At 41.4% G+C, this 26,407-nt stretch overlaps 1 protein-coding gene across 1 annotated transcript in view; it reads left to right on the forward strand.

Annotated features, from left to right (window-relative positions):
• Positions 1 to 26,407, forward strand: part of cacna1ia (calcium voltage-gated channel subunit alpha1 Ia) — a 442,500-nt gene that overhangs the window by 291,810 nt on the left and 124,283 nt on the right. Inside the window, 3 exon segments of the mRNA XM_084676906.1 lie at positions 18,203 to 18,357; positions 18,668 to 18,830; positions 18,966 to 19,210. Of these exon segments, the coding sequence (XP_084533032.1) occupies positions 18,203 to 18,357; positions 18,668 to 18,830; positions 18,966 to 19,210 (563 nt within the window).

Raw genomic sequence — 26,407 nt, forward strand, 5'->3', positions numbered from 1 at the left:
TTGATTGGCTGTACCGGACAGACGGTTATGAGGATCAAAATTCCTTTGATAACTTTTGTGAGGCTTGGTCTGAAGATCATCTCTGGTGATTTTGAAGAAGACATGACAAAAATTGTAGGAGGAGTAGGCTTTCAAAGGTTTTTGATAAAACCGGAAATGGCGGGAAATCTATATAACCGGAAATTAACGCCATGGTGTGCGTTGAACTCGGCTTGATCCAGGGAATCCAATGGTACCTCATTTTTGAAAATGAGTCATACGGTTCAATAGTTGCGTGTGTAAACACAAGTCCAACTTTGACCCATTGGTGGCGCTAGAGTGGTCTAATGGGAGACATGAAACTTGGTGTAGGTATAGAAGAAACTGTCCTTAATGAGTGTGCCAAATTTCACAAAAAGTTGTCGATGGGGTCTAGGGGCTGCCATTGACTCCCATGGTACAAGAATTACAAATAATAAAACCACCAATAACAATAGGTTTCCTCCTTACGGAGGAATCCTAATAATAAAACCACCAATAACAATAGGTTTCCTCCTTACGGAGGAATCCTAATAAAGCTGCAAGCAGCAATGGAGGGGCCAAGCAGTCCAGAGCAGGACATGGCCTCCATAGCACTTGCGCAACAATTGAGTCACAATAACCTGTTGCACTCATTGCAACACACCAAGTTTGGTTGAAATATCTGTTTGCGTTCCAAAGTACTGAGTGTTGAAACTGTTTTTTTACTGGTATAACACCACAGGCCTCCTCTGCCCCTCGTGGGAACGATGGAACCCAAGTTTGGTGACAATCGCACAAATGCTTGCCGAGTTACGGTCTCACGTGTCTTTTGCGGCTTCGCTGCCGCCTTTGATCGGCTCTACCGAACAAACGGTTTTGAAAATGGAAAATCCATCTTACAGCTTTTTGAAGCTTGGTCTGAAGATCATCTGTGCCAAATTTTGTAAACATCGGACAAAATTTGGGGCGTGTAAAAGGTTTTTACACTTTTCCATTAAATCCAAAATGGCGGCCGCGTCAATTTGGTTGTTATGAAATATTATCGATGGTCAAGCTTGATAACTCATAAGACATCAACAGACAAAGAAATTACTTTATTAAGGTAAACACTTAACTAGTTATTAGCCAAAACACGTTTATGCTTCCGGCCACGCCCCCTTTTAGTCACATGACACGCAGCTTCGCTGCTTGGCCCCTAATAATAATAATAATAAATATAACTGCAAGCAGTAATGGCGGATTCCTCCAAACATCGTGAACCATTGAATTTTTTTTATTCTTGACAAATTGTAACTGTATAGAAAAATCAATGCTGCAGACTTACCAAGGGGATACCAAATCTGACCAATTCCAAATATAGCTGCAAGCAGCAATGAGGTGGCCAAGCAGTCAAATAACCCAGAAAACATTTTAGACATCCTCAGAAGAGGGTAACAAGTACACGCAGCAAGTTTGGTGTGAATCCATCAAAGATTTGCTGAGATACAACCCAAATTCCTGTTTGCTGGCTTAACGGCACATTTTGATGCCAGTAAGTGAAGGAAGGGGGCTTGGTGAGCTTATCCATTCCAGAAAGCCTTGTATCTTTATGCATTAAGGCGTGGCCTGTAGCGCCACCTATGGGTAATGGTGGGCCATTTGTGGTGTGGTAGTTACTCTTGGCCTATACTATTAATGTTTCAGGATTTTAAAAACTTTTTACCATTGCATATAAAATCGGAAATGCAATACCAACAGGATCCACATGGGCTTTGGGTAAAGTGTGGTAGTTACTCTTGGCCTGTACTGTCAATGTGTCAGGATTTGGAGACCTTTTTACTATTGCATACAAAGTAGGAAATGCAATGACACCAAGGTCCTCAAGGGCCTATGCTGATATTCAAGGAATGAGTTGGGGCTTGGTCAGCCCACACAGTCCTGATATGTTGCGTGTATGTCTTGCCAAGCCCGCGCGTGTCAAGGGAAGAATGAGTGTGTGAGAATTTGGAGCATGCGCGGGGAGGAGCAGGGGACACATTTCATTGTAAATTTCCCTAGAAATTAGCCAAGCATGCATGTTTCAAAGATTCACCAAAAATCGACCTTTCATCTTAGAGTCAACTTTTTCACAGATTTGTGTTATGAACATTCTCAAGAGTCTTCATATGAACTTGTTTGACTGGCTTACATGTAAAGCATTGCGAACCATTGAAAAATGTATATTCTTGACAAATTGTAACTGTATAGAAAAATCAATGCTGCAGAATTTCCAATGGGATACCAAATCTGAAATGCAATAACATCAAGATCCACAAGGGCCTTTATTTCAAGCCAAGAAGTGAAGTGCTTTAATCTTCACAAGAAGTGAAGTGCTTTGTGCTTTAAGGCGTGGCCTGTAGCGACACCTATTGGTAATGGTGGGCCATTTGTGGTGTGGTAGTTACTCTTGGCCTATACTATCAATGTTTCAGGATGTTTTTAACTTTTTACCATTGCATACAAAATCGGAAAAATATACCAACAAGATCCACATGGGCTTTTGTTAAAGTGTTGTTGTTACTGTTGGCCTTTACTATCAATGTTTCAGGATTTGGAGAACTTTTTACCATGGCAAACAAAATCTGAAATGCAATACCATCAAGATCCACAAGGCCTTTGCAAAAGACCAAGGAATGAGTGGGGGCTTGGTAAGCCCACACTCTCCTGAAATGTTGCGTGTGCGTCTTGCCAAGCCCGCGCGTGTGTCAAGGGAAGACCTATGGGTAATAGTGGGCCATTTGTGGTGTGGTAGTTACTCTTGGTCTATACTATCAATGTTTCAGGATTTTTATAACTTTTTACCATTGTATACAAAATCGGAAAAGCAATACCAACAAGATCCACATGGGCTTTTTGTTAAACTGTTTCTTTGCCTATACTATCTATGTTTCAGGATTTTGAGACCTTTTTACCATTGCATACAAAATCGGAAATGCAATACCATCAAGACCCACATGGGCCTTTTTTCAAGCCAATACGTGAAGGGAGGGGGCTTGGTGAACCTATCCATTCCAGAAAGCCTTGTATCTTTGTGCTTTTGGGCGTGGCCTATAGCGCCACCTATGGGTAATGGTGGGCCATTTGAGGTGTGGTATTTACTCTTGGTCTATACTATCAATGTTTCAGGATTTGAGACCTTTTTACCATTGCATACAAAATCGGAAATGCAATACCATCAAGAGCCACATGGGCCTTTGCTAAAGACCAAGGAATGAGTGGGGGCTTGGTCAGCCCACACTCTCCTGAAATGTTGCGTGTGCGTCTTGGCCGTGCATGTGTCAAGGGAAGGCTGAGTGTGTGTGAGATTTTGGAGCACGCGCGGGGAGGAGCAGGGGAGACATTCATTGGAAATTTGCCTAGAAATTAGCCAAGCAAGCATGTTTCAAATATTCACCAAAAATCGACCTTTCATCTTACAGTCAACTTTTTCACAGATTTGTGTTATGAACATTCTCAAGAGTCTTCATATGAACTTGTGATTGAATCAGAGTATCAGTTTTTGACTGGCTGATGTGCAAAGCATTATTTTAGCGTTAGCGATAAGTTCAATTTGATTTATATCAATCATTTTTAGAGATATGAATTTGCCTTTGCACATGGTAATATGTTGTAGTGTCTTCCTCCGATCTACCAAGTTTAGTGTTGATATCTCAAAGATTTGCTGAGACATGACTTCACATCCTGTTTGGCGGCTTTTCTGATGAATTTGATTGGCTGTACCGGACATACGGTTATGAGGATCAAAATTCCTTTGATAACTTTTGTGAGGCTTGGTTTGAAGATCATCTCTGGTGATTTTGAAGAATATATGACAAAAATTGTAGGAGGAGTAGGCTTTCAAAGGTTTTTGATAAAACCGGAAATGGCGGGAAATCTATATAACCGGAAATTAACGCCATGGTGTGCGTTGAACTCGGCTTGATCCAGGGAATCCAATGGTACCTCATTTTTGAAAATGAGTCATACGGTTCAAAAGTTGCGTGTGTAAACACAAGTCCAACTTTGACCCATTGGTGGCGCTAGAGTGGTCTAATGGGAGACATGAAACTTGGTGTAGGTATAGAAGAAACTGTCCTTAATGAGTGTGCCAAATTTCACAAAAAGTTGTCGATGGGGTCTAGGGGCTGCCATTGACTCCCATGGTACAAGAATTACAAATAATAAAACCACCAATAACAATAGGTTTCCTCCTTACGGAGGAATCCTAATAATAATAATACTAACAATAACAATTCCTCCTGACGGAGGAATCCTAATAATACCAACAATTACAATAGGGTCCTCCTGACGGAGGAACCCTAAAAAGTGTGCCCGCAGTAAAATAATAAATAAAAAGAGCGGGCCTGCTGTGAGTGCAGGCAGCCTAGGGACAGCATCCTTGTTTCAACCCAGTGCCATGACAACACCGGCCCTTGTTGTAAAAAAAACAGACAGGCCTACCGGTAATTCTCCCGGTGCTCCCGATTAGCCAATCCGGGCCTGACTGGCAGACTCAAGTGGCTTTCTTGATACAGGTTTATTTTCGGGGTCATTGATTGCAAAACCGATTTTACCTTGTCATAGTTGAATAATAACAGTTTGGTGGGTAAAACGGACATACAGTGAACCTCAAAGTCGATTGACTCCTCTTTCCTATCTAAATATCACAACTTTAAACTGCAGCTGTAAAACGATCAGTTTAAAAAAAGCTGAATTTGTGACGTCACCCCCCAACAATTACCTACTGACTAGCCCTCTGGTGTTCTGGCCCAAAATCTCAGACACTAGTTCAGCTGCGCGCTGCTCTGTGTACTTCCATGTGAATTACAAAGGAGAAAGGTTAGAAGTTCTTAGGAAATTGAAAATGGACCATCGTAAATGCAGTTTTCCAGACTATACAGGGAATGCTTACACTTTTCAGAGTCTTCCTAAGGAACCAAACACTTGACGGGCTGTAATGTTTGTCTTTGAGAAGATCCCTGTGCACTTTCGACCCTCAATTACACATTCGCTCAAACCATTTCAAAGAGGACAGTTTTGAAAACCTGGGACAATGTAAAGCAGGATTTGCTATGAAGCTGTTGCTGAAAAGAGGTGCTGTTCCGACCTTATGTTCATCACAACCGCAAGCTGTAGTATTATGTCGTCACTAACAGTTATTAACAGTGCTAATGTATCCTGCCTGTATCTAGCATCAGTAGAATGTGTGATGTTTTAGTTTATCGGAAATGGGGCTAACGTTATTTCATGTTCCTGACTGTGTTTCATTCAAATAAATAACCTGTTTTGTCATGTAAATCTACAATTCAAGATGCATACTTATCCAGATTTATTTTTCAGCAAGATAGCTAGAGCTAACTGAAGCTAAGTTGAATCACGATAGTTGGTTTGCTAAGCTGTAGTGCTAACGTTACCCACCTAAGTCGATCCCGTTTGCTTTGACAACAGAAGTGGAAACAACTTTATAATTTTAAATAATATCTAGTCAATCTGTTGAAAACAGTGTCGTGTAGACACAATAGATTTATTTTAGCGCTGTCAGTTTACACGTTATTAACGGCGTTAGCACAAACCCATTTTTACTTGTCAATTTTTTTATTGCGCAATTAACGTTCTTTTTGGCCAAGCAAACTTAGCAGTTTTTTTCACATGCTGTTGTAGCAACTACTGACGTTAGAAAAACTACAACCACACCACACTGGATCTAGCTAGACCGGAAACAAAACAATTGGCACGACACACTTGTTTGGGCTTGCGAGCCGGCAAGTAGTAGGCTAACGTTACTTTTTGAGTGTATGGCAAGCGCGAGACGCCAAAATGGATGCCAACAAAATTCTGAATGGAACATTTACTTTTAAAAAGTTGTCAAATGGTTCCATTGAGAAGACTGTGTTTTTGTCGTTGTGAACTGAGCTATAATCGCAGCACGTCCAGTCTGAAATACCACCTGGCCAAGCACACAGCTGAATTCTCCACCCCCTCGTCAAAGCCAGTAGCCTGACGTTGTCATACTCATTATTTTAGTCAGAATATGAGTCTGAAACCGCTCCGTTGGGCTGTGGGTATGGGGCGTGTTTCAACTGAACCCGGAAAAAAATGCCTCTTCGCTAAATTGGATAGACCTACAACCAATCAGAGCAACATCATGTCAGAGAATGTCTAATATAGAGAGAACTGCCACTCACGGGAAACTTCCAGGTCCTGAACTGGTTGCAGTTCCATGTGAGGGCGCTAACGAGCGAGTGCAGAATGAATGGAGGTCTATGGAGCGGTACCGATCAAAATCAACTTTTCTCAGGATATGATTTTTTGTCTAGTAATTTGAATTCTGAATTCGAAAGGGGAGGCCAAAAAATAAACACTGCTGGCTGATAGATTGTTTTAAAGTCGCCCTTCTGTTCTAAAAATTCTTTGAAAATGTCATTGACATTATACACATCGTACGACCAGAGCTACTGCTTTACGGCAAGCTCTGGTCACGTACTCTTTTCTCTCAAGGCATCGACAACACAGCTGACAGGTTCTCCCTGTCAATACACATGCTAGAACGCTTTTTGGCTTGCTAACGTTGTTGCTAATGCTCCGACATTCTGATTCTGCTTCGGATGCCATCAAGCAGGAGCTCTAGTCGTATCAGTCCTTCACTAACCAATCAGCATTCATTAGCAGAATGCTAGCGTGTTATGGGCAACAACGACCCACCCTGTAAGAAATCAAAAGGACATAGGTACTCGTTCATTCAACTTTCGACCTATAATCCATGTTGAACATGCAAAAACTACAATCAAATCGGAGATTTCTCAACGACAATTAGGCAAAAGAGACAAATGTAGCCGTTTAGCTCCATAGACTCCAATTCAACATGCACTCGCTTGCGATCACCCCCAGTGGAACTTTGGTGGAACTGCAAACAAATTCGGTACAATGGGGCTTAATAGACCAATTATCACTTGACGTCACACAACTGTCAAGCAGGCTCAACTGCGCATGTCGGTTGCAAAAGACAAACTTCTCCCCCTGTCTATTACACTTGGAGTGTCGATCAGGTCATCATATATCTCTGGCCACTGGATTGCAGGGCTTGATATTAACTTTTGAGGCTCTTGGCCTATGGACAAATACATTTACGTTTCACTTGTCTATGCACAAAAGTCACTTGACCCCGATACCCTTAAATAGCCTGACCAAGTGATCGGGCAAAACTAGCCTGGCTAACGGAGGTCGCTTTAATCTCAGGCAAAGGACGAATAAAACAGGCTCGGTTAAATAAATCCGAGATGCTGGCTATCTTCATCAGGCTCGTATCTACATTAGGCAGTCCTCCCTGATGTTTCTGGTGTAGTACGGATAAATCTGAGATGCTGGCTATCTTCATCAGGCTCGTGTCTACATTAGGCAGTCCTCCCTGACGTTTCTGGTGTAGTATGGAGTGAAATACAACATTGCACACACTGCCAGCTCGACTTTTTAGATGTAGAATTGACTGTAAAACTGTAAAATTATGAACTTTGTGACATGACGTGAAGACATGGTTGCCGCTCGACTATGCGGTCTGTACCGGGTGACATTCTCACTCAAATTTAAGACTTTCGTGACCCGAATCAAAATTCTGATGCGACAGATCAATGGGTAATTGCTTTCTCTCTTTAAGGCTGTCCTCCTCTACCTTTTTGGTCTTTTTAAATCTAACTATTTGTATTATCCGTGTGGTCCTTTTCCCATTTAAAATGCTATCCTTTCCCGGTTTTATGCAGCCACATTGCGCGTGCATCCCGAATGTTTACAAACAAATAATTGGTCTACAGAAAGTGGCAAGGCTCCCCTTAAACAGGTTCTGATTAGGTTTGTTGAAAACAAATTAAACCCAAGCACTCTTTGGTGACGTGGTTGATTACGTTACTGTTGATCATCATTGTATAAAGCCCGCCCTGACAATTTGATTGGTCTGAACAACTCCTGTTCGGACATACTTTTTCCCAAAACTAGCGACCCCAGACCCAACTTCCTGCATATTTTTTGGGGGTGGGGCTAAGATGGGCTGGCAGCCAGGCTACAAAGCCAGGCGAATGCAATGTTGTTTTCAATAAATAAATAAAAAAACATTTGCACTTAGCAATCTGATCCACTTTTCCACGTTGATAAGAAAATATCTAAAAATTGACAAAAATAAATCAATGGACATTTAGAATAAATTAAAATGTGCAATTAATTGCAAGTTAACTATGACATTATTGCAATTAATCATGATTAAAGACTTCAGTCGTTTGACAGCACTAATTCATTTGTACGTTTTTATTTCAAGTCTCCACCTTCGATGTTTCAGTGAGTGCTGTTGGCTGTGTTACATCTTTACTCTGCAACTTCACTCGTTGTTAACCAACAAATCAGTGCGCAGCTCATCTATATATTCATGAGCATACCATAAAAAGAGAAAACTTCTTGTGTTTTCCCACGGCTACTTCACAGGATGCATCAGGGCTCATAGAACAGCACCCGGGCCATTTTTAGCTCAACCAATGTTACATACCCTATTCAGAGACCTTAAGGAACGGTTTAAGAGTAGAACTTTAGTGGAGAACATTTTTAATAAAAGAGCTTGGCCCAGATCCACCTGACATCAAAATTACTCAACAGGTGAGCGAAAAGGGTAAATTAGAGGGTTCTCCTGCAATTGGTACAACAGAAAGGCCGGGCTAGCTGGATGCAATCATGTCAATGCTTATTTTGCTTCCCGTGTTTGCTTTTTAAAACATTCAGAACAGATACAGTATGGACTGTTACGGGAGTTAAAACCTCTTTCCGTTCCTTGGCTCGCTGGCGAGCCAGCAACGCTGCGCCCCCTCCCTCAGTGAGAACGCACTCAATTAAAACAAATATTTTTTTTATACGGCTAAACATATGATACCTCGTTGGAAAGCTACGATTCTTGTGCTTTCATTGAAATAAACCATTTCAAGCGCAATTCGCAACAGCAAGTACCGTCAATGTCTTTTTTCCGGTGACCGTTCCTTCAACAATGCCAGAGAAAAAAGTTTGACTTACCTACGATTACTTCGGAATGTTCCAGGTATGCACACAACTCATCAAAACCTCATCTGCTTACATTCCCAAAGGTCCAAAGTATCAAACCATGTCGAGTAATTGTCCAAACAGTGAATTACATCCACACATAGCCACGATCTTGTTGCTTCATTCTTCCTTCATAAAAATTATTTTTTCCAATGTCTCACAAACAATGGCTCATAGGAAGAGATGTGAGCAGAGTACAAACGCGTGGATAGTATTAACAGAGCCTGTTTAAGGAGAGCCTTGCCACTCCCTATTAAACCCCATTGTACCGAATTTGGCTGCAGTTCCACCACAGTTCCACTGGGGGTGATCGCGAGCGAGTGCATGTTGAATGGGAGTCTATGGAGCTAAACGGCTAAATTTGTCTCTTTCGCCTGATTGTCGTTGAAAAATCTCCGATTTGATTGTAGTTTGTGCATGTTCAACATGGATTATAGGTCGAAAATTGAATGAACGAGTACTTATGTCCTTTTGATTTCTTACATGGTGAGTCGTTGTTGCCCATAACACGCTAGCATTCTGCTATTGAATGCTGATTGGTTAGTAAAGGACTGATACGACCAGAGCTCCCGCTTGATGGCATCCGAAGCGGAATCAGAATGTCGGAGCATTAGCAACATTAGCAACAACATTAGCAAGCCAAAACTCTTTCAAGCATGTGTATTGACAGGGAGAGCCTGACCTGTCAGCTGTGTTGTCGATGCCCTGAGAGAAAAAAGTAAGTGACCAGAGCTTGCCGTCAAGCAGTAGCTCTGGTCGTACGATGTGTATGACGTCAATGACATTTTCTAAAGCTTTTTAGAACAGAAAGGGGACTTTCAAAAAATCTAAAACCCGGCATTGTGTATTTTTTTGGCCTCCCCTTTCGAATTCAGAATTCAAATTACTGGACAAAAAATTATATCCTGAGAAAAGTGGATTTTGAGGGGTACCCGTCCATAGATCTCCATTCATTCTGCACTCGCTCGTTAGCGCCCTCACATGGAATTTCAACCAGTTCAGAACCCGGAACTTTCCTGAGAGTGGCAGTTCTCTCTATATTAGACATTCTCTGGTATTAAAATGGCCGCTACACTCTAACCTTTTGATTGACACCTTGTTCGACCCAATAGGAGCTTCCATGCCCCGGTGACAGCCCTCTAAAGCCAATTAGGTCTGTGCGTCCCCCCCACCCCCTCTACACAATTTTTTATAACTGGCCTTCAACTGGCTCTGAAATGAGCTAGTTATCCTTGTAGCTTAGAGCTAGCTGTAAATGGCGATACCCCATATGCTAAGTGTTTTGGAGCCTTCAAAATAAAAGTCGATTGCGCAATATGTCAGTGTTCTATGAGTGCCAATCCTGGGAATCAGATAAAGCACTCCAATGTGTTCATGCTTCAGTTTTTGTGTTTCAGTAATACTAATGAGGGATTTAGCTGTTATATATGATAGTTCTAAATACCACCTTTCATTATAGATAACAATTATACCTTTTTATACTAAGAATTTGACCTTGGTTACAAGGGTAATTCTGGAGTCTCCAAAAGAAAACGCCTGGATGTATTCTTATAAAAACCTTTATCAAATCTGAATATATTGTGGTATTATGTTTGACTTTTGATTCGAATTGGGTAAGGCTTCAACCTGTGGTCCAATGCTGTCTTCCAGCTAATACCTACCACCTCAAGGCCTCTTCAGGCCTCTGTTTTCAACACAAAATCTAGGCTAAAATAGAAACTTTCACTTTCCTTATGTTCAAGCTTCTATTACTCAACATCAGTAGGACTGACAGGGGTCCTGTCAAGAAACATAACTAAGAGTGTCAGCTTTCAAACGAGTCCATTTACATGCATGTACTCCAAATGGTTCAAGAACATCAGTCAATTTACTTTGGGTATGCTGTTTAGGCGTTTTTGGGAACATTTAACAGGATCCAAGAGGTTTCAGGACATTAAATATTTATCTTAGAAAATTGAGAAAAAGAGTGTAGGCTACAAAGGCACACATGGAGTATACAATCAAGCTAGCCATGCCAGGCAAAGTCAATATCGCTACGCAGGGGTGATTCTAGGATCAGACCTTTAGGGCGGCTCAGCCCCAATGAGAATGTGACATGGATACAGTGCCTTGCAAAAGTGTTAAATCCCCTTGCTAATAAATCACCAATTTCACTGTCTTACAATGAATACATTTATGTATTATTATGCAAAATACTGAATGAATGGAAAATTGAAAGAAAGTCCCTTTCTTCATGAACTACCAGCATCAAATGAAATGTTAAAGATGTGCCAACAATAAACATTGTTTTAACATGTCAGATCACTCAAACTTATTCTAAGAAAATAATAATTAATATAATACATTTTTTATTACTATTTTTAGGGGTGCTGAGATGAAATTTAGGTGTGCTTGAGCACCCCTAAAAATAGTCTAAAATTGCCACAGTCGCTACACAACTGGACGAAGGTCACCGGATTGGGGTGAGGAAACACAACAAAGAAGTGGAGGTGGAAGTACAGGCACATTGACAAGTGTGTCACTCAGAAGGACAGAAGGGCAAAATTCATGTACACATAATAACACACATACACGCGTCTGTGGCATCTAGCAATATAGAAATATATCTATAAATTGTTAATATTTAGTCTTACAGTAATAGTTGTGTTTCCTAATATTACCAGGGAGAGTGGCTCAAGTGCCCATATGTCTGTGGTTTTCAATATTTCTGAACTGAGTGTAATGATGATACTTATTTCCCACAGATGTGGACATTTGCCTATAGCAGTGTGCATTAATTAAATAATTACTATTTCACAGAGCACTTGTATCATGCAGTTTGTGTTCAATTGTATTAGGATAGTTACAGAATTTTCACTAGGCGCCACTGTTCCTGTTCTCACAAAGATTTTGATCATTATGTCTTAAAATATCTTTTAAATACTTAACATCCGTCCTTACATTCATCCATACATAAATACTCTACATGAAATCTATAAAATTATGCTAAGTTGAGCTCTAAAAGCACATTACATGTACAGAAAAATATGCTCTTGGCAAATCATACCACTCTGATTTGTATGGCACACATCACTGAGCCTAGACATTTCTCTGAAAGGTAAACTTCTGAGTTGTGCATAATATATGTGATGCTACTACTACCCTCGCTGTCATCTCCCTGTGGGACACACCAAGACTAAACCAACAGGGGGGTATTCGTCGTAGCTCGCTAAGCAGTTTAGCAAGCTAATTTTCAGGCTAAGATAAAACACGCCCCTATTTTTGGTTCGTGGAAGCAAGTTTAGATAAATCACCACAGTAACATATCAATTAGCACTAACCTGCTCGAGAGCAGGCTAACGTAAGTGTAGCTGGATAAGCTTGTCACACCCCCGGAAAATAATTGGCAGCTCCCTTTTTGAGAGACCCAGCTGACCAAGGAGGTATAGTTCGATTAACTTTCCATACCAATATAGTTCTTCACGATCGCCAAGATCCTTTATTTCACACGGATGAGTTCTTGTTTGAGCGATATCGATTCAGCCGACAAGGACTCATTTATTTGCAAGACCTTCTCGGGCCGTACATTGCAAATATCACACGCCGCAGCAAGCTATGCTTTATGAGCTTATGCTGCTGTATGTGAATATGTAACGCTATGTTCTAAGAAATGTCTTATCTGTTGTGCCTGTGCTTTTTATGTTTCACTGTGGGAGAGTGGGAAACTTCATATCGATTCCTTTTTATCTCTTGACGTGAAGAAATGGACAATAAAGCTACTTGAAACTTTTACTGTGCTTCAGACTCTCTGCATAGCCTTGAGGTTTTTCGCGTCAGGTAGGCTACATTTTTATACAGTATAGGCGATGCAGAAAACATTGGCAAAGCCACAGCATGCGTTGCTGTAAGAAAAGTGTACTTGACGCTCAACCAGCTGATGAATCAATTCATCATATTCCTGGCCATGCCCCAGTCAATGAAATCAAAGAGGGATTTACACATAGGCCTACATGCATATACACATACATAGGGTGATATCAGGTAAAATGGGCCATTTAAGGTTTGGGGGTCCCAGCCCTGACAAGTAACAGGGGATTTGATTGCTTTATGGTTGCTATGGTGGGCGGGCCAATAATTCAAACAAGACTGCACCAGAAAGCTGCATGGTAAGTAGCCTGGCATACCAAATCTAATTAAACTATAATAAGGATGATAAATCTTTTTTTTTTTTTTTACATGCACATAAAAAAACTATGAATATCTGTCTTGATGGCATCAATCACAAATAGTGTTGTTAGTTTGGTATATGAACATATTTTTTGAAAAAGTTATGTTTTTCTTGGTGGTCCAATTGACCTTAACCCACTGAGGTAAAATGGGCAACATGGTTTCAGATAAAATGGGCCATCATCTGTGTCACTCACAAACACCCATACACGTGTTGGAGTGTGTGTGAGGGTGTGTGTGTGTGTGTCACACCATGACCCCCCCAACAGTAATATCGGTAGTAGATATTTTATGTACAGTGAGTATGGCGAAGGAGAAGGAAGCGAGAGGAGAGGAGAAAGGGAGAAGGAAAGAGAGAGAAAAGAGAGTAGGAGCAAGGACCAGAGAGGAAAGGATACAAAGATGAAACAGGGATGGAAAGGAAGGCCAAACAATTACAATCTGTGGAAAGAGGAGAGGATGAAGGGGGCCTTAGATTAATTCATGGAGGGAGAGAAGAAAGGAATTACAGTGAGTGTGCACCTCTTATCAAGAGCATGGGGTGTGCCGCAATCAACACTGCAAAGACGCATCAGTGGAAAGGTGACTGGCAGTGAACATGTGTCAGGGCAGAAGCCCTACCTTCCACAGGAGGCAGAAAGGGAGCTTGCTGCCACCCTCAACACATTGGCGCAGAGGGGGTTTCCCTTCACAAAACGTGATGTCCGTCAAGTGGCTTTTGATTTTGCAGCCAAGAACAACATTTCTGGTTTCTCCAAGACAGCAGGGAGGGCCGGATATTACTGGTTTAAGAACTTTCTAAAGCACAACCCAGAGCTTTGGATGTGCAAGCCAGAGGTCCTGTCTGCAGCACGGGCTGCTGGACTCAACAAAGAGGTGGTTAGCCAGTGGTTTAACCAGTATGAGAGCCTTTTGGTCAAGCTGGGTATTGAGGGCACATTGTCACATATATATGGAACTGTGACGAGTCTTGGCTTCAGGATCATTTTTTTAAAATTATGGCACATATGAATATGTTTGTTTAATGCAGTTTAAATGTTTTGTGGCTGTATAAGCAACTGTGTTTTAAAAGTAAATTTGATGATAAATTACTATTTCCCTTTGCAGTTTCACTGGCCCATTTTACCTGAACAGCTGGTCCATTTTACCTGAAAATGCTTGTGCCAAAAAAGTTGGCACAGCTGATGTTTCAAGAACTGTAGGGCCTAAATAATTATATTTTATTACATAATTTAAAAAAAGATCAAAAACAGTCATTAGTAATCATAAAAATACATGCAAAAGGCATATATGGTATTGTATTATTGTCCCAAACGATTTACCAAAAAGTGGCCCATTTTACCTGATGTCACCCTAGTACATAGGCTTTCAGTAGGCCTACATATATCCTCATAAGTGTCTATGAATTCGTATCAATTATACTCTGGCCTTGTTTTTATACTTATTCTGAAAAAGTTGATATCATAATTTTCGCTAGCAAGATCTCATTCAATTATTAATTTCCATTAAGCCTACTGCCAGCAGGCACATTTAAAGAAATGTGATCTGATTGATCGAGGTAATAATGCACTAAAGATGAGCCATTTTACCAAAATACGCATTTAGTTTATCGGCAATTTTTTTGCCAAGATGCCTGTCTTGCTCTGGCAGCGGTGGCGGTGTTTGACTTAGACATGATAATATGCTTATGCGTATTCGTAGAGATTATAATAGTTTGCTCAGATGGCGAGAATATCACCGCTCTCTCTTTCGTCTTTTCCGCCATCATACCGTTAGAAAATCACGGTTTTGGTGATCGACCTTTCCTGCCTTTTGAAGTAGGACGTGCTCGTGCACTTGCCCTGATAAGTTTAGCCTGATTGAAATTAACCACATGATTTGGATGCGGATCAGCCGTCGACGAACCAATATTTGCGGTTCTCAGTTAGCTCGCTAATATTAACGGGCTAAAGGGACAATGGATTAGCTTAGCTTCAACTCTTACGATGAACGGGCCCCAGGAGTCAGCTCGCAGAGGCATTAGCCTGGCGAGTTGTGAAGTTGCATTTAGCTATTGAAATACTTTATGCTAAACTTGTAGGCTTGTTATAGGCTGTAAACATACTTAGCATGTGACTAGTTTTAGCACAGCCCTTACAGAGACTGTTCAGATGTACAAGCATGTTTAGATAACATTAGTAGCTGTAGAATATGCCAAGGTTGATTCCACTCACTGAATGTGGTTTTAGCAGCCAAGAGGTTATTTCAGTGAAATTTATTGTTTACATAAATCAGGAGAGGAAGGAGGAAGTGTTTCAGTAGCCTGTCTGGCACCTGGGGCCTGTACTACGAATCAAGATTTGGTGTTAGCGAGGTAACTTCAGGTTCAACCCAGGGTTTTCTGTACTACGTCGGTGGATCACTTGTTACCGGGGTAGATCGCCATGGTAACACATGCTGAATGGCTAACCTGGTCGGGAGCAGGTTAAGTTGGAGATCAGAGATCAACCGGTATAAAAACCCTGCCCACTAACTCATTCTTGACGATAATGTCGTCACCGTTCATAGAAGTTCTTGTGGAGCTTGGTACGCGGATAGTCAGAGGTGCGCTCAGAAGAAATATAACATTTGGAGACTGACAAAACCCTTTCGCATTCCCTCATGAGTATCTTCCTGAAAAATATAGGTTCTTAGCAGAGGGAATTACGTATATTGCCAGCTTCTTGAGCCGTATGTTGCCAATGCAACACATTGAAGCTGTGCACTCACTCCCACAGACTGTATGCATAGCGTTTCGTTATTTCGCTATGGGTACTTTTATAGTGTGGGTGATGCAGAGAACCTGAGCAAGAACTCGGTCTGCCGCGCAATTTGCAACGGATTTTCTTTAATGGCTGTTGCCACCATATTCTGATTAATGTAGTGCTGAAAAAGAGATTTCCAAAGTGCCCTTTGTAAAAACTTTGGACTTTGGACTTTTGGACAAAATGTACAAGGTTTTTCACTCAATGTTCTGATTTCCGTTCTGGAAATGTATGCAAATGATATCATATTTGACTAATCATTTGCTCATTTAAACATACATTTACAGGAAACTAGTAATGAAAACAATATTTGACAATTTTTCAAAAATAATAAATAGGACATTGAAAGAGATAAGTAGTGAAAACCCCCAGAAAAGATTCAAAAGGCACAACATGAAAGCCACAAAAAGGTATTAAAAAGACCAAAACGTAGAACAAAATGTAACAAATACATCCTCATGTGTTCTCCCTTCCCTAGGAACACAGAAAAATATGTCAGTGTAACCAAGTTTAGTGTCATTCATTCAGTCAATAACTATCTCTTCTCATATTCCAGTTTTTCTGTCTCCAGCCTTGTTTTTTTTTTAAAGCCTCTTATCGAGCTCCAGGTTTTTTTTTTATACAGGGCCCCTCACATTGTCTGCTCCAACCTGAAACAAAAGAACATTGTCCCTTTCCAAGGCACACTTGGTCAAAGTTGAAGGTGTCCATTTGACTATTACAAGGTTCATTGCTTATAGCTTGTGTTTTTGTCTTGGCTTTGAAGTGGAGGCCCTAGGCTCAGGGGGAGGAAGACATTTCTATTCCTGCTGAGTTTAACACCATAGCAATTTAATCAATTGAGTCATATTTGAAATGAGCACTTTAAGGACTTGTGTCTTGTGTTGAGACCACCACCATTAGTAAGTCACCACAGACACTTCAATTATAGCCACACATTCACACACTCTCGCCATCTGTGTTGCAAGTGGTAAACACAACTCAAAAGTGTACCCCCAAAATGAGCAGGCAGACAGAGATCATCTTGGACCTCCACTTGAGAAAGTAAATGGTATATTGGATCAATATTTAGCAACCACATATGGCATACATACTGGCGTATGACTATTAGTTTCACTGTTACCTCTGTATGGCACAGTGGGACGACAGTCACTGCAGAGAACAGTAATACATTTCACTCCTACAATATTCATAAATAATTGTTGAATGAACATGGTCACATTACTTGATTACTTGAAACATACATATGCCTGGGCTTCCAACCTGCTGCCACCAGGGTCTGAAGAAACGCCCCCTTCCACTCCTTCCATCATGGGGTGACCCTGATAGATATCCTAAAAATGCGACTAGTTCAGGCAATTCAGCCTTGTACTTGTTGGCCTTAAAATATGTACAAGTATTGGCTTACCGTTTTGAATTATGGTTTTATTTTTTATTTGCTCCCACAATCGTTTACCACTGCAGGGTTGCCACTGCAGGGTTGCAACTAAAATAACACAGCAACAAAAGTTTAACGTTGTGGAATACACACGTGTAATTATGAGCACATTTTCATTAAGTCATGTAGCTTACGCATTTACAGCGTCTGCTATTTTCTGCCAGATTGGCAGCAGCGACTTTGTTGAATTTTGCCTATATCATATGTCTGAATTCCTGATATGCTTGCATTCCAATATTTCACGCAGGAGGAGTAGACAAAGTTTGTAAGATTATTGTCTGCTCCTCCTGCGTGAAATATGCGGCTCTTGTTTCGTCCATGTTTGCGATTGGACATACGGTGCAAACACCGCCCATTTATGTGAACGCGCACGTCTCTAGATTGGAAAGATCTGGGTTGAGTTAGAGAATTGATAACCGCCGTCGTAGTACTGCTTATCGTGATTGCGATTGTTAACCTTCGCGTAGCCGGGTAACTGAAAGTAATCCAGAGCATGTTGATCTTGCTTCGTAGTACAGGCCCCTGTTTTATGCACCGATGACAGCCAATACAAACACAGAGACAGCTGAACTTTCATTTGAGCAGTTAAAAGTTGAACTGATCCTATTTTGAATGGGAAGTCATTAACCAGGATTAAAGGATATCTTTTCCTTCTTCCTCTCACATTCCATCCTGGCTCCTTCCTCCTCCTCTTTACACCTCCCTCTAGACCCTAAAATCTGCACCCTCACTCCCAACGGTCACCTGGACCTGTCCCTGGCCCCTGGGGGTTTCTACCCCGCCGACCAGCTGACTTTTGCTTTGGGGTCTCGCAAGAGCAGTGTCATCTCCCTGGGCAGGGCCAGTCTGGATCAGCGGGCTACGGTGAGTGAGGAAGAGACCAAGACAGGGTTTCATATTGTCATGGGGCCCTGCTGCAACTTTTACTGGTAAAATAAATCCTATGTAGTTTACAGGTGGAATGGTACTAATGTTGAACGGATTTAGCATAGTAGAATATGAGATTTCTGAAATGTAATGGAATTGGTTACTGTAAGAATATACCTGACAATGTTTTGTTGCACTGGTAGGTTTTAAGATACCTTCCAAAGTTCTGCTTATGTGTGATACTAGACTATGTAACATGTATATTAGACTATACAATATATTCTATTAATGCTCCTCCTTCTCACAGTGTCCCGGGCGGGGGTACCACAACTGGGGTCGTCCCAACCCCCTTCTGACCCAAGCCCTGTGGACGCGTTGCTCCAGCTGGAACAGCCTGGGCCGGCCCTCCGACCATGCCTACGCAGCGCTTGGAGGGGGGGGCAGCCTCCGCGTCCGAGGCACCACCTCCGGTATCCCTTTCTCCCCCCCCCTTGGCCACACCCTCCCTGCAGAGCAGGAGTCCCTCCTCTTCCCCCCTCCCATCTGGCCCGCCCCCCTCCATGGCCCCCGGCGGGAGAGACGTGCACTGTCCCTGGAGCTGCCAGAGCTGCTTCTTATGCCGCAGCACACCCTGGCACTGGGCTGCGCTCTCCCCAGGAAGAAGAGCTTCTGTGGGGGCACTCTGGGAGGAGGAGGAGGAGGGGTGGGCGGTTGTGAGCTCCAGGTCTGCAATGGCAAGACTCCTACGTCCCAGCTCCAGCCACCCCCTCGCCACTCCCATGCCCAGGTCCTGGCAGAGGTCTTCCCCCAAGTCAATGCACGGAAAGACCGGGAGGACGAGATTGACTATGTGAGTCAGGGGTGTGGGTGACTTGGCCAAACTAGCAAAAACATGTAGTGTGTTTAAAGTGCGCTACAGCCGAACCCTTGTTCTGTTTTTATTTAGTAATTGAGTTGACGTGTCTTCTTGTCTGATCAATACGCAACTGTGAGGTGCGCGAATGGACAGAGTGGCCAGTAAACTGTAGTTCCGCTCCGAGGGCCAGCCCGACGTGCACGAATACAGCTTTACAATTCCACTCAAAATGCTGACAAAAGCTTGATTTACAATTTCCAACGCCGCCTCCATTGGTATTCTTAACCTGGAATGATAATATATAGTGCAGTGTTTCCTCTATGGCTAAATTTCTGCCGCCACGGTATCACAAATCAGGCTGTACAACATTTTAGGCCGTCTATCAGTGATTGTTAGAGTGCATGTCGGAGAATTGCACGGACTTGCGCTTCACACTGCAGTTGAGCTTGTGTGTGTGCGTCCTTGAGAACTGTAAGTTTTATAACTTATATTGTCAGTTCATTTAAGCCTGTTATTGTATAAGTCTATAGTTCTTGCTCATTTAAATCACGTTAACTGGTGATTTTCGTTGTTTGTATTCTTCCCCTGCTAGCTAAATTGCACATCTGTTGATTCAATATCTATTGCTGGCCTTGCTTAGGTTTGTATTTTAGGTGCATTATGATGCTGAAGTAGTTTAAATCAATAAAAAATTGGTTAATTGTTATTTATTTGCTACAGAATGCTTAGCCTATCAAGATCAAATGAAGCAGGCAGTGTACATGCTTCAGAGTGGCCTACCTTAATCGATAGGCTAGGCTACTGGGCATTTACAATAAGTTGTTACTAGGGCTGTCCCCAACTAAGATTTTCTGTGGTCGACCAAGACTAGACTAAAACGTCTGAAAATCTACTAATCGAACTTTAGTACAAACATTTTCGGGATCTGACTCAATGGCTGCTGGACGTTGCAGATTCAGCCGCTAATAGCCTACTAATAATAAGACTCGTATCAGCACCCTTACAAAAAAGAAGTATACTTCAAGTTTATTTTGTAAGTATACTTAGTATAAAAAGTATACTATTATCATGTTACTTAAAGTAAACTAGCAGTGTACTTATTTATACACTATTTTGTACTAAAAGTATACTTCCTAAAATACTTAAAAGTATACCTTTGAATACTCTAAAGTAACCTGTGTAGTGTACTTTCAGTTCATGAAACCCCGAAATCAAATGCAAACAGAAAAACGCTGCATCCAGATAACACAACGGAAGTGCTTCAGGCCAGTGAGAGCGCCAAGTAGAAGAGCGTGATTTTAGAACCATAGAGGGCAGATGAGAAGTTTGTTTTTATTAGGACCAAAATCGAAGTAAAGAGGCGACATAAAAAGATTAGTATTAATTTTTACATGTGCCCCTCCTCTTTGACAGTTTTTCAAAAAACTTTTCATATGCTCTCTCTTTCTCTCTCGCTCCATGGGCCCGAAAATCAAGATGTTCCACTTGGCTCTCCCCCTAGATTCCTGGAAACGTCCGTTGTGAAAACTGTATGCAGCATTTTTGGTTTGCATGCTTTCGTTTTTGCAACGCTTTTATGTACTGCAGCGTTTTTGGTTTGCGTGCTTTCGCTTTTGCAACGCGTATTTGCAGCGTGTTTATGTATTTGGTTGTGTTGTGTGTATTTGCAGCGTGTTTGCTGAATGCTGCACATGTGTTGTCAAATTAATTAAGATGTTTTCTTAATTTGCTTGTGTTGTCTATGCATGTGTTTTCTTAAGGCCGTTATATGGTACTCCGTACTTCACGATTACGGACACATGGGAAGGGCCTACACATACATAAAACCCCTTGGAACGCCCTCTCCGTTGTCTCCAGGGCCCTCGGAGAGCTCTCCCGTGCACCGTTGAAATTCCTGTCGATCCGTCATGCCGTGCTGTACAGCGACGGATACCCCTTGGCCGTGATTGGTCCGCTACGACATCATTTCCAAACAACATCATTTCCGGAATCTCACATTTCTGTACCTCGCGTTTCCTGTTTCATTCCCTATATCACAATACCGCCATGTTTAAAATCCACAAAAAAACCTAAGAAAATGGAGATCACCAACACTGAAGAGCGCATTGCTGAAGACGTACGCAAATATCCTCACCTCTTCAACACATCGATAAAGCTAAAACATCGATAAAACAACGACGATTTCTAACTTACAGGGACGCAACAAAGCAACGTGTTTTCGACAAAAAAACACTTCTTCACCTACTGTTTTGGCGGTGAATTGTTTTCAGCACCCCCAGCCTTCGGAGAACCATAAAGGCAACAGAAATGCTAATTAATCCGTCCTATCCGGCGGCCCGCCCGTCCGTAACGGAGTCTGAGTACCATACTGGCACCTTTAGTTTGCAGCGCTTTTGCACATGTCGGCCTCGCGTCGGGGTGCTGTTCGCCCTGTCGGGGCTTATGTTCCCAATAATGACCGGCGTTCTATACATTATCCCGCTTATTACACGGGTACTTGCCAACGGGTACTTGCCAACAAAAATAACTTAACACAGTGTGTCTTTTTACAATGTATTTGTTACCATTCGTATTGTTGATCAGCAGAGAAATAGTTCGCCAAAGACGTTGAACTTCATAGACTTTGAACATTCTTTAGGCTTCAAATCAGCTGACGTCGCTAAGCAACAGAGTACGCTGGGGTTGAAAAGTTACCGGACTACTTGCGGAGTGCTACGAAAGACGTGAATCCGAGGCTAAAAGGCCACTTCCCTTGACAGCGGTCAACTATGCATAGCAATGGTCAAATATCAGAAAATTGTTCACCGCAGAACGTTGGGAAGCCCCATTCAAGTGAATGGAGCATTCTACAGCATTAAGAACAGCCGTGTAATAAGACATAGAGCTAATAAAGTTTAGCCATAGCTGTGGCTTTGAAGACAGTACTGTAACCTACTACTACACACTACACACAGTGGGCGAGCCGAGTCAGTCACTCAGAGGCTAACATCAAAACAAGACGCGGTCTCACTCAAATTCCAAGTTTTACACAAATAACATATGCTGACCCGCTGGTTGTCACAATCGCCATATCTTTAAAACACTGCTATCCATTTGGATGTAGAATTGACCCTGGTACGAAATTAAGAAAATACTCATCAGACGCAGATCGACAACAGCTGCAGTGCCGCAATTGTCCATGAAGGCTGACGGGACTCTCACGTAGCAAACAAATCAACGTTTTTACATACCAATCTAACCACCTGGCTGTCTTCACAATAGTCATATTGTCATAACATTTCCATCTTTTGTTTTTTCGTGTAAAATTGAACTATAAAATTACGTAAATACAGTACTACTATGACGCTTTCTGTCATGGCTGCTGCCTAAAAGACTAGGCAGTCTCACGGGCAACCCGCACTCGCTCAAATGACTGAAACTTTCACGACCTAACTAAAAAATCTGAGATTGCACCAATCGAAATCGCTTTCCTAACAAAGTCCAATGGGAGAATTTTTGGGAGTGGTATTTTTCACTCATAATCCAAGCTCCAACTTTCGTGCTAGAAAGTCTATATCACGTTGTGTTACGACCCTCCTGGCCTAACACAGAGGGAAATGGCGGTGCGGATTTTAACGAAGCGCGGCGGTAACAGAAACAGAGATATTTATTTCGTCACAGGGGAGAAACAATGGAACAACGAACGGTGCCAAAGAAAAACAGAAAAGTGCCCTGTCTACAAAACCATAATCATCCCTATCTAAACATACATGGGGTGGCACCCGTTCCTTACCTAGTGTACAAAACAGGAGGTTTACTGCGTGATGGAGTGTAAGCCCATGGGCAGCTTGCCTATCCCAGAGCCCCCCCCTGTGCCCACGGCAAACAAGTAACACGATACAGAATATCGGACAAACGAAAAATAAGTAAGTAAGTAAGACTTTATTTATATAGCACATTTCATACAGGAATTGCAGCTCAAGGTGCTTTACATAAAATCAACAAAAACAATAATACAAGTGATAAAAGTAATAGATCTAAAACATACAACAAACCGGACAAGCTGCACTCTATCTGCGGAGTACAATTATAATAATAATAGAAACTACAGAATAACAAAATACAATAACTCAACAGAAATGGATAAAATGTAACACATAAGCAATAGTGCAAGTCAAAACACAAGCCGCAATCTTTGCGGGAATGCAAAGCAAATCTGTTAAAACAATAATATAACTACTACCAGTTGTAAGGCCCTTCTGAGATAAAAAATTAGTTAAATGCTTTGGTAAAAAGGTAGGTTTTGAGCTGTCTTTTAAAAATGGCTAGCATATTTGCTTTTCTGATATTTATGGGTAATTTATTCCATAGTTTTGGGCCGTAATTGGCAAAGGCAGCATCACCAATCTTCTTATGGCTGCTTCCGGCGACCTCTAATAGGCCTGCATTCGATGATCGCAGTATTCTAGCTGGTGTGTAGTTTATAAGAGAGTTAGCAATGTAGCTAGGTGCTTGTCCGTGTAGAGCTTTGTATGTGAGGAATAGGACCTTAAAGTCAATTCTGAAGGTAACAGGGAGCCAGTGTAAAGTAGCTAGGACAGGACTAATGTGTTCTCTCCTTTTAGTTTTGGTTAATAATCTAGCTGCAGAATTTTGAATGAGCTGTAGTCTTTCAGTGTTTTTTTGGGGAAGACCAGCGAAAAGTGCGTTACAGTACTCCAGCCGGCTGGATATAAAAGCATGAATTAACTTCTCTGCATCATTTTGGTCTATGAATGGTCGTACCTTTGCTATATTCCTCAGGTGAAAGAAAGCAGTTTTGGTCACTTTATTAATGTGGGAGTTGAAATTCAAATCTGAGTCCAGGATTACACCGAGACTCGTCACCTCTGGTTTAAGACAGGGGGTTAAACTTCCTAGATTCTTAGTAAGCATCTCTCTTTTGGATTTGGGGCCACATAGTAGGACTTCAGTTTTGTCTTCATTTAATTTAAGAAAGTTATCATTCATCCATTTGTTTATTGCCAACAGGCAGCTGGTAATGGAATTGATGGCCGTTGCATCGTTGGGTTCAGTGGATATATATAGTTGTGTGTCGTCCGCACAGCTATGGAAATTCATGTTTTGTTCTCTGATTATGTCACCGAGTGGTAACATATAAAGAGAGAAGAGTAATGAACCCAGGAAGCTTCCTTGAGCAACCCCGTAGCAGTTCTCATGTTTCTTAGACCTATGGTCTCCTAAACTAACATAAAACTTCCTTCCTGTGAAATATGATTTCATCCAGTTCAATACACTATCCGTGAACCCAATAAGCTTTTCCAGTCTATTGATTAGGATGTTGTGATCAATGGTATCAAATGCTGCACTGAGATCTAAAAGGATAAGGATAGAGACTTTATTTGCATCAGAGTTTAGTCTGAGGTCGCTAATTATTTTGGTGAGAGCAGTTTCAGTACTGTGATATTTCCTGAAACCTGACTGCGAGACTTCCAGAATGTTATTTTCTTCAAGAAAATAATTTAGTTGGACTGAAACTATCTTTTCCAGTACTTTACTAATAAATGGAAGGTTTGATATTGGTCGGTAATTTGCAAGTAGACTGTTATCCAATTTGGGTTTCTTTAATAGGGGCTTTACAACAGCTGTTTTGAAGGCATCTGGGAAGACACCAGTTCTAAGGGATGTGTTTATAATCTCTAGCACCGGACCTGAGACACTATCAAACACTCGCTTAAAGACTGTTGTGGGTATAGGATCAATATCTGAGGTTGTGGAGTTAGATTCACTGACAATTTTGGAAAGTTCACTAAGTGTGATACAGGTAAATGTGCTCATGGTTATGTTGCAGAATCTACTAATGTCAGTTTTGACCCCACTTTTAATAATACTAGCTCTGATCAAAGTTATTTTGTTCTTGAAGAACAAAGCAAGCTCTTCACATTTAACTGCTCAGGATGGCAGGGGGTAGGGACAGTGTTTAGCAGCTGGTCAATGGTGGAGAAAAGAACTCTGGAGTTTCTGGCATTTTCTGTAATAATGTTGGAGAAATATTCTCTCCTCGCTAGACGGATGGTTTTGTTGTAGGTGGTTAGTGTATCTTTATAGATATTGTAGTGGATAGTGATCTTTGTTTTCCTCCATTTTCTCTCTGCTGCACGGCATTTTCTTTTCGTTTCACTAACATTTTTATTTCTTAGCCATGGGGAGGTTCTGCTTGTGCACCTCTTTTTGGTTTTCAGTGGTGCAACAGAGTCTAACACAGATAATAGTGCATCATTGAGGTTCTCTACCATTTCATTCAGAGAGCAATCATGATTAGTTAGTTCATATAGAGCAAATTGTTCAGAAAATTTCATCATAGCTGTATTGTCTAAATATCTTCTTTGGACTAAGAATTGTTTTGTGTTTTTTGTTAGGATAATTTCCACATTAAAAAGTATACAATGATGGTCTGAGAGGGGTAGATCAGTTATTGAGATATTATTGATATTTAGTCCAGTTGTTAGCACTAGATCTAGTGTGTTTCCGTGCCGGTGTGTTGGGTCTGTTATGTGTTGAGTTAGATTGAGACTGTCTAGGAGATTTAGGAGCTCAATAGTTCTTGGGTCGGCTTTTTTATTTACTTGGATATTTAAGTCTCTGTTTAAAACTACTTTGTCATATCTAGTGACACATAGTGATAATAGTTCAGAGAATTCTTGTATGAATATTGGCGAGTGCTTGGGTGGCCGATATATAATGACAAAAAGTATTGATTCGGTTTTGAGCTCTATAGTAAGATATTCATATGAGGTGAATTCACCTAGCTCAGTGATTTTGAACAATAGTTCAGAGGAGAAGATAGCTGCGACTCCTCCACCTTTTATGGATTTCCTAGAAACTTGGTGGAAGCTGTAATCTGGCGGACATGCTTCTATCAAAGTTGCTGTTGCCGTGTCATTGTTGAGCCAGGTTTATGTGGATAGATGCAGTCTAAGTTGTTTTCTTTGACCAGATCATTAACTAGAAATGTTTTGTTATTTAGTGATCTAACATTTAGAAGGGCCAGTTTCATCTGTGGGGTATTAACAGATAAAACAGGGGTTGATAAATCTGTTTGAAGAATATGGATAGTTCTGTGACTTCTAACACTAGTTTCAGGTTGGTGACCATGCATTTTACCATGCCATTTTCTGTTTGTGATGATGACCGGTATGTTTAATGAAATAG

Source organism: Hypomesus nipponensis, chromosome 17 (assembly GCF_054491055.1).
Source record: "Hypomesus nipponensis isolate SF chromosome 17, ASM5449105v1, whole genome shotgun sequence".
Lineage (NCBI taxonomy): Eukaryota > Metazoa > Chordata > Actinopteri > Osmeriformes > Osmeridae > Hypomesus > Hypomesus nipponensis.